Source organism: Arvicola amphibius, chromosome 7 (assembly GCF_903992535.2).
Source record: "Arvicola amphibius chromosome 7, mArvAmp1.2, whole genome shotgun sequence".
Classification (NCBI taxonomy): Eukaryota; Metazoa; Chordata; class Mammalia; order Rodentia; family Cricetidae; genus Arvicola; species Arvicola amphibius.
This window is the reverse complement of record NC_052053.1, coordinates 11,513,511-11,526,453: the sequence shown is the minus strand read 5'-3', so window position 1 is coordinate 11,526,453 and position 12,943 is coordinate 11,513,511. Positions and strand designations below refer to the sequence as shown.

At 40.6% G+C, this 12,943-nt stretch overlaps 1 protein-coding gene across 1 annotated transcript in view; it reads right to left on the bottom strand.

Moving 5' to 3' along the window:
• LOC119819098 (obg-like ATPase 1) overlaps positions 1-12,943 on the bottom strand; it is a 74,918-nt gene that overhangs the window by 51,180 nt on the left and 10,795 nt on the right. Inside the window, exons 3-4 of the mRNA XM_038337121.1 lie at positions 11,478-11,621; positions 8,272-8,399 (exon numbers count right to left, since the gene is read on the bottom strand). Coding sequence (XP_038193049.1) covers positions 8,272-8,399; positions 11,478-11,621 — 272 coding nt within the window. The remainder of the gene's footprint in view (positions 1-8,271; positions 8,400-11,477; positions 11,622-12,943) is intronic.

Sequence of the window (12,943 nt, the reverse complement as noted above, 5' to 3'; positions counted from 1 at the left end):
CCCTCACATCCCTGATTAATTTCAACTCATTAATGATACAAAAGCTACAAAAGAACCCCTACAGTTGGCTATTTTGAGCAGAGGACAGGAAATGAAGCCTCAAAGTTACATCAAAAAAATATTCAAGAAAAAGTAAGACTGCTCCAATCACCTAAAATAGATATAAGACCACCAGGGATATAAGGATATATACAAACAATTAAGCTGCAAATAGTAGACTACAGTTTCGTATACCACTGCAGTGCAAAGTAGAGGGACGGTTTCTGCCGCAGTATTTTCCAGAGTGAACAGAGGTTGGCTGTTTGTTAGAATGCTTTGTATATGAAGATGAGAATTACTGCATAATTATTTATCCCACTGAATTTGTACTAAAGAAACAAAGAAAACACATGGGCTTTGGTCAAATTATTTGCTGAAATCCAATACTAGATTAATTTAATAAATACTGATGAAAAAGATAATTACAGAACCCAACGGGGGAGAACTGCATTATTTTAGAATACAATCAAAGACTTTATATTGGCTATTTGTGTCTAGGCAAAAATGTGTGACCCATTTAAAATTTCTAAATGACGAGCTATGGAGGGGGAAGGTGGGCTCTTGAAAACAGAAGTTTACGTTCATGGTAATTAAAGGTGATTTACTAACATATAAACACCTAACTTAACCTAAGGGGGTGGAGCAGTTGAATGAAGGCATTTTTACCTTCTCATTTAGCAGTTCAGTAAAGCGGTAGTGCCTGGAGGGCTCGAGCTCCAGATGGGAATGAAACTGGAGTCCCACCTTCAGCTTTTTTAGCCGCGCCCACAACAAAACTAAAGGAGCTCTCCGGAGCTGTGTTGTTGAAGCTCTAACTAAACAGTTGTGACATATGAAATTCAAACAGATATAGGGGCTAGTAATATAAAACAGAGAGAAGACACATCTGCCATTAATAATACAGGAGAAAGGATAAAGCCTTTATTTTTCCTTGCCAAAAATTCTAACCATCTGCACAGAAACCATCTTTACATGAACTGATCTTAGATGTGTCCATTAGGAACTGGGCGGACCAGCTTAAGAGAGAAACAAGCCAAGAGAGAAGTGTAGTTCACAAATGCTTACAGTCCTATTTGGAAAGAAAAGAGGGAAGTGTTTTCTAAGGATTAAGACTGCATATTCAGAAACAAAAAGAAATAGCAACAAAATACTAAGGTACAGGAAGGCGGATCTCTGTGAGTTCAAGGCCAGCCTGATCTACGCAGCATGTTCTAAGACAGCAGAACTACATACTAGAAAGATCCTGTCAAAAATAAATAAACGAATAAGATAAAATCCCACTGTACAACTAGCAGTTAATCTAAAATCTGAAATGCTATATTTAGCAAAATAGACTCGTACTTTATAAAACAAGCACTGAAAATAAAATTATAGCGAGTAAATTACTGGCTAAAAAGGTCTTGAGCTTAGTATTATGATTATTCTGAGAGAATAAAAGCAGTGCATTTCTATGTTCTAAAACTGGTATAGTGTACATTCGCAAAGGACACCCGGCGTCATACTGCTAGCCCAGACCTCTGAGAGGCGCTTAACACTGAGAGAAGAAAGACAAAGCTCTGCTGAGGATGCGCAGAACCAATGCATCTTGCGAGCTAACCAGCCTTCCTAGCTACGGAGAAGTCAACACAGTTACAAATTAACATCCAACCAAAACTAATGTCTGAGGCATAAATATTAACTTAGAAGAGTCAGCCTGATATAATACCTACATTTCTAGCTCCACCCCCACCTCTTCCTTCTCCCACAAGAGGAATATGAATTTTCTTTGCTGGCTTTCAGACCTGTGTAAGGCATACCTCTCAATTAGCTACAACACACTACAAAGCAAGTGTCTTTGCTATTCACGACGTACATTCTCCCATCTCGAAAGTCTTTTTTAGAGCTTTGGAAAATGAGTAACATTCCAGAACATTGACAAATGAGCAGCACTCAAAATCTGTGGCAAAATCAGTGACCTTCTTATCAGCATTCTACTCAAGTCTAAGTTATGTAGCCCACACTTCCTTCTCCCCTCCCTTCCTTAGGCTGAAATGCTAACTCTTCACCCTGCTTCCCGTCTTCTTCCATCAAATGTCTCTACATCCCTTTACATGCCCATGGGCCTGAGTAAAAATAATGTATCTATTACTTTTAAATAAGTGTACCCTTTCATCTTGATATTCATATAACCTAATCCAGTTTATTTCTGTAACATCTCATTTTGATATTGTTATTAATATTATGTGGCATTGATTGACTTGATATTTATTACAGGTTAGTTTTTCGGTTTTTTTTCTTTTTGCATTTCTTTTCCTTTTTTGGTGTGTGTGTTTGTGTGTGCACATGGATCTCCTCACCTGTTTCGTGCCTATGTGGAGATCAGAGGCAGCATCCTGTGCTTCTCTCACCCTCTACTTTGCGTGTATGTGGGAGGGTGCTTGTTGGTGTAGGTGTGTGCATATGTGCATGCTGGCCCACATTGTCTGCACATGTGGAGGACAGAGGTTACACTGGGATTTTTCCTCAATCACTCTCGACTTTTTACTTTCTGGGAACCCAAACCTCACTGACTCCTCTAGATTGCCCAAAGGCCAATGAGCTTCAGAGATGTATAACAAGACACTGAAAACAAAAATCAAAGATGGAAAAATATCCCATGTTCCTGGATTGACAGAATTAATACTGCAAAAAAAAAAAATGGCTATACTACCAAAACTAATCTACCTATCAAAACTCTGATGAAAACAATTCAAGAATTCATCTGGAACCATGAATATATGAAAGACCATGAACAGCCAAAGGTAAGAACACTGCTAAAGACATTACAATCCCTGACTTCTAATAATGCTACAGAGCTACAATAATAAAGACAGCCTGAGACTGGTATAATAATAGACGGGTAGTCCGATGGAACAGAATGGAGAACCTAGATATAAAACAACAGAAAAGATATGCCCACTTAATTCTGACAAAGAAGACAAAAACATACACTGGATAAAGACAGCCTTTTCAACAGTGCTGGCAAAGCTTGCTTTTTACCTGAAGAAGAATGGAGTTATTAGGTTCATATCTTGTACCTGGTACAACAATCAATTCAAAATGATCAAAGACCCTAATTTAAAACCTGAAAAGCTAGAATTTCTCAAAGAAATCCATTGGGAATTCTCTTCAAGATGCTGGGGTAGGCAAGAACATTCTGAACAGAAGATGTAACACAGGAGCCAGCCCCAACTACTAACAGATGGGACTACATTAAAATAAAGTTTCTGCACCGAGTGAGCTGGAGAAATGCCTCAGAGGTTAAGAACCTGTACTGCATGAAGACTCTAGAGCAGAGATCAACAAACTAAAAGTTTGCAGATTATGACCTGGAGCCAGCATGACATTTGTATCTTCCAAGCATTCAGACACATACAACACACATTCTCAAGTACATATCTACACAGAATACACAATGGTGTAAAGGATTTACAACATGGCCATTAAAAAAAAGTTTCCCAGCAGTGGTGGCATAGCCTTTAATCCCAGCACTTAGGAGGCAGAGGCAAGTGGATCTCTCTACAGAGCAAGTTTCAGGACAGTCAAAGCAACACAAAGACACACTGTCTCAAAAAACAAGAAAAGGAAGGGAGGGAGGGAAGGAAGGAGGGAGGGAGGAAGTAAAGAAGGAAGAAAATACTTATTAGCAACATTTGCAATTTTTTTAAGTTATACCTAATAAATAGGTATTAACAGGCAACCTCTGCAGTCAATACATGGTACACACACACACACACACACACACACACACACATATGCAGACTAAATACCTACATACATAAAAATAAATAAATCTTTGGAGAGGAAGAGATGCTCAGCAATTAAAAGCACTTGTTGCTATTGCAGAGAACCAAAGTTTGAGTCACAGCACTGACATGGCAGCTTATAACCATGTATAACTCGAGTTCCAGGGGCTCTAATGCTCTCTTCTGACCTCCATGGGAACCAGATATGCACACACAGTGCACAGATATACAATATGAGCAAAATATGTATTTTTAAAAATCTAACAGAAAGCATAATAAACAGGAACAATTATTCTAAAGTCTCTAAAACTGGATGGTGATACTGGCTTTTCAACAATGGGAATGTACTCAGTGCACTGAACTTTACATCCAACAATGATCAACAGCAAATGTTATGCATGTTAACACAATGTTAAATGTTTAAAAAAAGAGAAAACACATTGACATTTAAAATCCATATTCATACATGGACATAATGGCACATACCTTTAATGCCAGCATTGAAGAGACGGAGGTAGACAGTTATCTGTAAGTTCAAGGCCAGCTTGGTCTACATATCAAGTTCCAGGCAAGTCAGAGAGCTACATAGTAAGACTGTATCTCAAAAATATATGAAATAAAGCCAGGCGGTGGTGGCGCACGCCTTTAATCCCAGCACTCGGGAGGCAGAGGCAGGCGGATCTCTGTGAGTTCGAGACCAGCCTGGTCTACAAGAGCTAGTTCCAGGACAGGCTCCAAAGCTACAGAGAAACCCTGTCTCGAAAAAACAAAACAAAAAAAAAAAACAAAAAACAAAAAAAATGAAATAAAAAAACCTATATTCACAAAACAGCATCATTATAAGCAACAGCTTATATGCACTAACATAAGACATTTCATGTTTCAACTACAAAACAGTTATGCAGGTAGTACAGCATTGCCATTCTCATTTTACATGGAAAACTGGTTCAGAAATGCAGATTATTTATTCACGGTTTTACAACTATCAGTGGGAGCCAATAGTCATACTCAGTAAGTAAAACACATACTGAGACAGAGGGTATTGGGTTTTAACTTTCTGAGACAGGTGTAGTAATATTTAATTTGTATTTTAATAAGATCAGAGAGTAAAACAGCCACACTGGTCATCCGTCCAGACCAGGCAGTGGTGACACACACCTTTTATCCCAGTAGTCACACTAGTTGCCATAGAAACCAGGCAGTAGTGGTGCACACCTTTAATCCTGGCACTAGAGAGGAATATAAAACGGGAGCAGACAGCTCTCAGATAGTCTCATTCTGAGGACTTATGGAGTCAGGATTATTCTTTCAGTCTGAGGATTTCTTGCAGTTCTTTAGTGGCTTGTCTGTTTTGTTTTTCTGATCTTCAGGCTGAACCCTTCTCTGAGTTTTTATTATTCGTGCTACAGGCAGGCTTTCTCTGTATAACAGCTCTAGTTGTCCTGGAACTCGCTTTGTAGACCAGGCTGGCCTCAAACTCACAGAGATCCACCTGCCTCTGCCTCTAGAGCCTCCAGAGTATCAAATACATACACCACCACCACCTGGCTTAAGTTCTTTTTTTTAATTTTTAAATTTTATTTATTTATTTATTTATTAAAGCAAAAAGTCTTTATTCATACACAAGTTTGTAAACTCAGACTCTTCATATGTTCAACGTACTGGAGTGATCGGAGAGCCCAGCCCAAGCTCAGTTGGGGTTGGGTAGCAAAGGTAGGGGCGAGGGACTTCTAAGGTTCAGGACCCCTGATTGGCTGATACTTGTCTAAAGCTGTCCTGGTGAAAAGTGATGGATATGTGCTGGCAGGTGATCCTGTCTACAATGGTTGGAATGTTGGGAATTTTCTTTGGATGGTCTGTTCCTGGGTGGTGCAGGCTTATGACTTTTCCTGGAACCTGATGCTACCTGCTCTGGCAGCTGTGTGACCTGGGCTCCACATTCCCCCTTTTCACAAGTACCAAGGACAGGGTCATGGGTCCTTCCTGCCAAGGAGCTCAAGGGGGTGGTACTGGAACCTCACTACCATTCATTAACTTACAGATTTTTTTAGGGCAGTGACATTTGCATCTATTGCCATTCTTAAAGCCCTGTAGCTTTGATCTTTGAGTACAACCAGATTATAATTCCGAAATGTGTGCATGTCTATATGTAGTTATGCCCCATGTGTGAAGGTGCCTGTGAAGGCCAGAGGGAGGCTCCAGATCCTCTGGAGCTGTACAGCAGGAGTTCTTAGTCACCTGACATAAGTGCCGTGAACCAAACTCAGGTCCTCTGGAAGAAAAGAAGCATTCTTAAGCTCCAAGTCATCTCTCCAGTCTAACTGACATGTGTTTTATTCAGTAACACAAGTGACATGAAACAAAACAGTATACCTAAACAGGTCTTAAAGACACAGAAAACATTGTACTTTAGCCTGAATCTCCCAAGTTTGTGTTCCATGAAGCTGGCACAGGCATTGAATGGAAATGCAGTATCAAAAGCTATTCAGGTTTGTAGGAAGCTGTCTTCAAAATCTCAACTTCAGAGTATAAGAGTAAAATCTGTTGCAAGAACCTGTTCACTATTAAGTGAAATGTTTTGTGTAATCTATCAATTTGAACACTGTATTCTTCAGCCCTCTAAGATCAGTCATCTTTTGAAGGTTGTTTGATCACACTGTTAATTCTGAGTTTACATTTGGGTTAATCAAATAAAATTAACCTTGGGTCAGGAGGCTACATTAGCAACTAGTTGACAAAAAGTAATCATAGAGTATCAGAGGACATCCAGGAGAGCTAGAGAGACACAGGAAGCAGTAGGGTGGGTTTTGGAGTGACACAAATTTTTCTGGTTTGGCAAAGCAGAAGTATGGGTCTGTGGGAGACACAAGCAAGGAGAGTTAGCTAGTTGCTACTCGGCCTCTCTGAACTGGCAGGTTTTCACCCCAGTCTTGGAATCTTGAGTCTTATTCATAAATAGAACAATACAGACTTAAAGCTACCTTTAGCAGCAGTGACAAGAACCAGTGCCTGTGGGAACAGAAGTCCTGCCAGGCTGTGGCCTGAGTAGCCAGGCTGCTGCTAGAGAAGCAGGCTGGTTACTATGGAGTTGCAATTGTTGGATGGAATAGCAGTAGATCTTGGAGCAGCCACTGTGCCGAAGTTAAAACAATAGTCATCAGTCTGTGCTTCAAGTTAAAGACTTGCTAGCATCCATGTTCTTAGGAACATGATGGCGGGGGCCATCTATGTTTGGTGCTAACACTACAATTAGGCAGAGCAGTTGTAATGGTCTGCTCTGTCCCTTTAGGAGACAAGTCATGCTCACTCTCTCACATTCCACCTAGGCAAGCTGATCTTCAGCTTCCAGCCTGAGTTTTTTCCTTTTCCTGAGTCCTTTCCTCAAAGAGGCAGCTTCTGTCTCTCCCCACTTCTTCCCTTCCCCCCCCCCTCTCTCTCTCTCTCTCTCTCTCTCTCTCTCTCTCTCTCTCCTTCTCCCCTTTCCCCTCCATAACCCACTAAATAAATATCCAACATCAACCTCACTCTGCATGGCGTGTCTATCAGTTTGTCTCTCATTCACCATGTGGCTCCCTGCCAGGGACTGCCTTCAGGAACCTGTGGTGTGGTCTCCTGGAGTGCCCACTGCAGCCACTTGGGGAACTGCAGCATCCCTGCCTGGGACTGGCTGCTCTGGGGACCAGCTGCCCACTGCCGCTGCTTGGGGACCTGCAGAGTTCCCAAAAATGCACAGGCAGCACTTTACTTAATCCATTACAGCTGTCACCTATACGTTTCACTGTTTGCAGGTTAGATGCCTCAAGTTGCACTACTTTTCCTCTGGGAGTCCCGTCAAATGATGAGCCTCCAATCTTGGTCTTTCTCATGTCGTTTTGCTTGGAAGGTTAAACCATCTCCCCATCCCCAGTTACTGTTCTTATAGTCAAAAGAGCCCAAGGTTCTTACTGTTCTTTGTACTCTGGCTTTCCATAAGCACCAGTTGAGATGATCTAGATTTTCTCCTCACTCTTTGTATCTCTAACAGATACCCTGGGTGCCTTTCCCTCCTTGGAAGCAGAATCTCCTTCTCTACAAATTCTGCCTTCTCAGCATGAGGAAAAACAAAAGTAGAGCTCTTATCAAGCATACACACAGTTCTGGGATCAATCCAGCACAATTAAAAATAACTAAAATGAAACAAAAATGCCTTTATAATCACTAAGTCAATTCAGACAGAAACACACCTCAGGGCTCTAATCCAAAACAAGGGATAACATTCAACTGGACTTAATATCCATAGTAGGAATACACCGACTACGCAGTGATTTCATGGGGAAATGACAGGAAAAGTAAGGTTAGAAATCAATAAATCAATTCATGATTCATCTTACAAAGCAAACCACTTTCACCTATAAGCCATTCATTTCTATTTGGGTGATATGGAAACACACACATTAGTCTTAATTAATAAGCAAACAACTGTACTTACGTGTTAGATGAAAGATCCCATCACAGGCACTAATATGAGATAAAAAGGCATTCCCCAGGCCCTGCCCATTGTGAGCTCCTTTCACAAGGCCAGCAATATCCACTACATTTAGGAAAGCAGGAATCTTGCTGAAATACAAAAGATTATTATAAAGTACCTGCTTATCAGCCAACTGAATTTTCCAAACATTTCATATAAATTAACTACGTGGTTCTTGGAACAAAGTTTGGAAAGTACATAATAATGGAAAAACTAATAGCCCCCAAAATAAACAAACTTTCTTTCCGTTGTGACTTTTTTCTTTCTTTTAGTCTTTATAACATTGCTAATGTGTGCATGTGTGTGTGCATGTGTACATATGCCAGAGCTCACTTGTGGAGGTCAGAGGACAAATTGCAAGAGTCAGTCCTTTCTTTTGGCCATGTGGGTCCTAGAGGTCAAATTTTGGTCATCAGTCTTGATGGCAGCCTCCTTCACCTGCTGAGCCATCTCAATGACCCTCTATTGTGTGTGCATGTGTGCATGCGTGTTCAGAGGTGAGTGGAGATGTGCGTGTGTGCACGCAGGAGCATTCACAGGTGTCTTCAAGAGCATGTACTGGTCCAAAGTCAACACTGAGTCTTCCTCAATCACATCTACTTTACCCATTGAGACAAGTCTCTCAAAAAACCACAGAACACAAAGCCCTCAGAACTCATAGACACGGCCACTCTGGCTGGCCAGCTTCCTCCAGAGATTCCCTGTCTCCCCCTTCAGGGCACTGCACTACCTGAGTGCCAGAGATCCAAATCCAGTCCTCATTCACAGAGCCATCTCTGCTGTCCCCATTTTGTACACATATGAATATGAGCAAGCATTGTGTTTGCGAGTGTCCACACATGTATGTATTCCATGGAACCAGAGGTCAACCTGAGGCAGTGTTTTTTGGCTATCATCCACCTTGTTTTTTGAGACAAAGTTTCTCACATATCTAGAACTTACCAACTAGCCTAGTTAGTGACTAACAAGACCCAGAAATCCATCTGTCTCTGCCACCACACTGCTGAGATTAGAAATGTGCCCATCATGCCCAGGTTTGTTGTTTTGGTGTGTGTGTGTGTGGTGTGTTTTAATGTAGGTTCCGGAGAATTAACTTGGGTGTTCATGATTATATAGCAAGCATCTTACCCACAAAGCCATCTCTACAGCCCACATTAGGACTTTCTTACCTAGGAAAATGAGGAAGGAAACTACTGCCATCTCTGAAACTAAAACTCTAATGAGCAATATTACTAAAAGTTCTGTTGGCACATGTGCATACCAAGTACCAAAATCAAGCATGCTTGGGATTCTGCAGAATCCAGGGTTAGAAACAGAAGCCTCCTATTTATCAGCACTTCAAATTAGTGAATAAAGCTATTTTATGAATGAATGTAACAATGAATGAAAAGTTAGTGAAAAGAAAACTAAATTCTCAGTAATAACAGATAAATAGTAAATACACTGTATATGCACACAGTACTAAAAACAGGTAATACAAAAGATAGTTTCAATTTGTATTTAATCTAGAAAGTTATCTTTAAGCATGTATTTTATCTTTAATTAGACAAAACAAAACCTTATTAAGGAGAAAATAAGGAAATGCATTGTAGGACATTGAGACAGAAGGCAGACACAGTAGGAGTGGTGGTGACCTCACCTGCCATAAAGCAGGAGGATCTGGACGGAGAGGCATGGCCTTCTTGCTCTGTTATCAATGTGGACTCGCAAGCACAGGATATGGGGTTTTTCTAGAGTATTAATAGCTTCCTGTATTTATTTCTGAACATAAATTGTAGGATACCAGCTCTCTCTAACCCTGCCTAGCACTGCAGCGCACACACGGGCTTTCTCCTGATCAGTGTTCGCCCTCTTCTCCAACACTGCTGTGGTGCTCCTGTGGTGCTCCACAGCCCTGCACCTTTGCTGAGCCCTTCTTTACGACCCATTCTCTTGGCTCCAGCAGGCTACTGTCTAATTTGTAGCCACTCCTGTTTGGGCCCTGGCTGCTGTGAGGCTGTGTCTCTCCAACAGGCAATGCTTGTAGAGGTCCAGCTGCCGCTATATGCATGTGATGCTGCTGAAAGTTTCAGACAGTTAAAGATGCAATACATCTTTTGAATTTCAAATCTGTTGAAATTTTACTAAAAGCCATCAATTAAAGGCTCTTAGGAAATAAAGAGACTGAAAGAAAGACTGATTTATAAGGTCAAAAATACAACTTGTATGAAAACATGACTGCATAACTAAGAGCAGGTAGAACCAGGTGTGGTGGACCACGCCTGTAATTCCAGCACCCAGGAGTACAGGCAGGTAGAGCTCTGTAAATAAGGCCAACCTGGTCTGGTCTATCTACATAGTGAGTTCCAGGCCAGCCAATGCTGTACAGTGAGTTCCTATCTCAAAAACAAAAACAAAAACCAGTATTATGTATTATAAGGTTATACAAGCTCACATTCGAGCAATCACAGATCAATCACAGAAAAGAAACCACACTTACAATAAATAAGCATGCAGATTCTTTCTTGTCATTGTACAGTGTTTAACATTTCAATTAACTGTAAGCAATAGAGACGTGAGACATCTAAGAGGCGATGCAAAGGTTCCATGAATAAAATGGACACAGCACTGAGGTGAGCGGCCTGTGGTATCCTAGGGTCTAACAATCAATCCCCCATTCATGGATACCAAGCTACAACTACACAGTAAAATAAATCACCTTAACCAGCTACTGTGTTGCATGCCTGTAACAGCAGCACTGTAATCCCAGGCTGAGGCATGAGGACTACGGGTTCAAGGCCACCCTGAGCTACCTAGTTAAAACTTGTGTTAATAAACAAACAAACAAACAAATCACCTAAAAACTCCACTACCCAGAAATAACCATCAATAAATTTGTGACCTTCACTACATACCCTTTCTTATGCATAATACATACATATACTTATAATACTACATGATGAAATCTTGTAACATAAGGTGATTTCTCCTTCTACCTCACAATCTCAGAAAAAAAATTACTCTATCAACATAGATAGAAAATCCTTCTTCCTTTTTGTAGTACTCTACATTGCTTTTATAATCATCCAAAATAATGCTACATTAATTCTGGAAGAAATTCTAAATATATCAAACACACGTTTGTCCCGTCTATGAGCGAATGAGTAACGGTATAGCCTCTTCCTTACCTTGCTGGCTTGTGATACTGGCAGAGGAAGTCAAACCTCTCATCTGGCACAGGCACCCTGCTCTCGTTAGGATCGATCGTGCAGAAGGGGAAGTTCTCTGCGGAAGCTTGACTATTGGTTAGTACATTGAAGAAGGTGGACTTCCTAAAACAAAGGAAAGACTTTCAGTCAGTCCTTAAATTGATGAGAAAACACATCTAATGCTCAAAATTATAAGGACAAATCTGGGAAGGGGGAAGAAACATTTTTACTAACACAAAATATCAAGTTTGATATAAAATTTATAATTTTATAATTAGGTTATGTTCCCTATCTCAGTCTATTTGGAATTTGTAAAGAATGTTCCCAAAGAGCCTTTGTTATAGAAGATAGCTGGAGTTTCATATATGTCACAAAACATTCTTCTGACAATGCACCCCATAATGCCAATCTCATTTCATCCATATCCAGCACAGCCTTCTCTAACATGACATGCTGGAGCTAGCACAACTGTTCCCAAAGCATTCAAACTGAGGAGTGAGTGGCTGCTATTTGTGAAGAAACGGGAGGTCAGAGCTAACATTAGCTTCTCATTGCTATTACACGAGGATTACTGGTAAGCCTCAAACTATGAATTTTGAAGGTAAAAATGTGACTTTTTCACTCTATGATTTAAACCAAAATAAAAAGTGCATTCATATGGAATAAACTAATCACTAATTTCCCAATTATCTGCTTCATATCAAGTGATGTACTCAGAGGATGATGACAGCCATAGTAATACCAGTCATGTAACTGTGCCAGAGTCAAATCTGAAACAAAGTAAGACTTTTAAGGACTTGCTGATCTGCTCCCATCAGCAACAGAGAACAGCAACCTCACCACAAAGGCTTCCCCTCGCCCCAGACAGAGGGCACAAGGGATTTAAAGTGAGAATCACTGTCACACAGTGTTTCTGGTTTTAACTCCAAGGAGGACTGAGGAAGTGGCTAAGAATTTAGTTGGTAATTACAGGGCCAGCACTCACAAACTCTGGTTAGGCGTGATTATGTAAAAATGTTTGCATATGGACTAAATTTGACAACAAAAAATACTCAAGAAGTATAACAGTCATGTTACTATGGTGGAATTAAAAATGATTATTTTTCTCCAAAAACCTAAAGGTAAAACTGTTTCTTCAGATGAGGTCCAATTAGCTCATGTTCATCAGGGGAAATCAGATTTAACCAGAGCACACCTGATTAAACTTTTAAACCTAGGAACCAGTCTTTTTGTGTTTCGTTTTGAGAACTACGGAACGTGATGAACAAAGTGAGGAGGACCAAGGCTTGCCCTAGTGCTACTCCTAAGAAGCCTGCTTTGACGAGACGCTGGACTGCCCTACCTATCAGTCTCTCAATACTGCACTTGCTGACATCACACTGAGAACACACACTGCAGAGTTAGGTAGGCAAATAAGCACATAAACCACCGCTGGCTGTGCACCA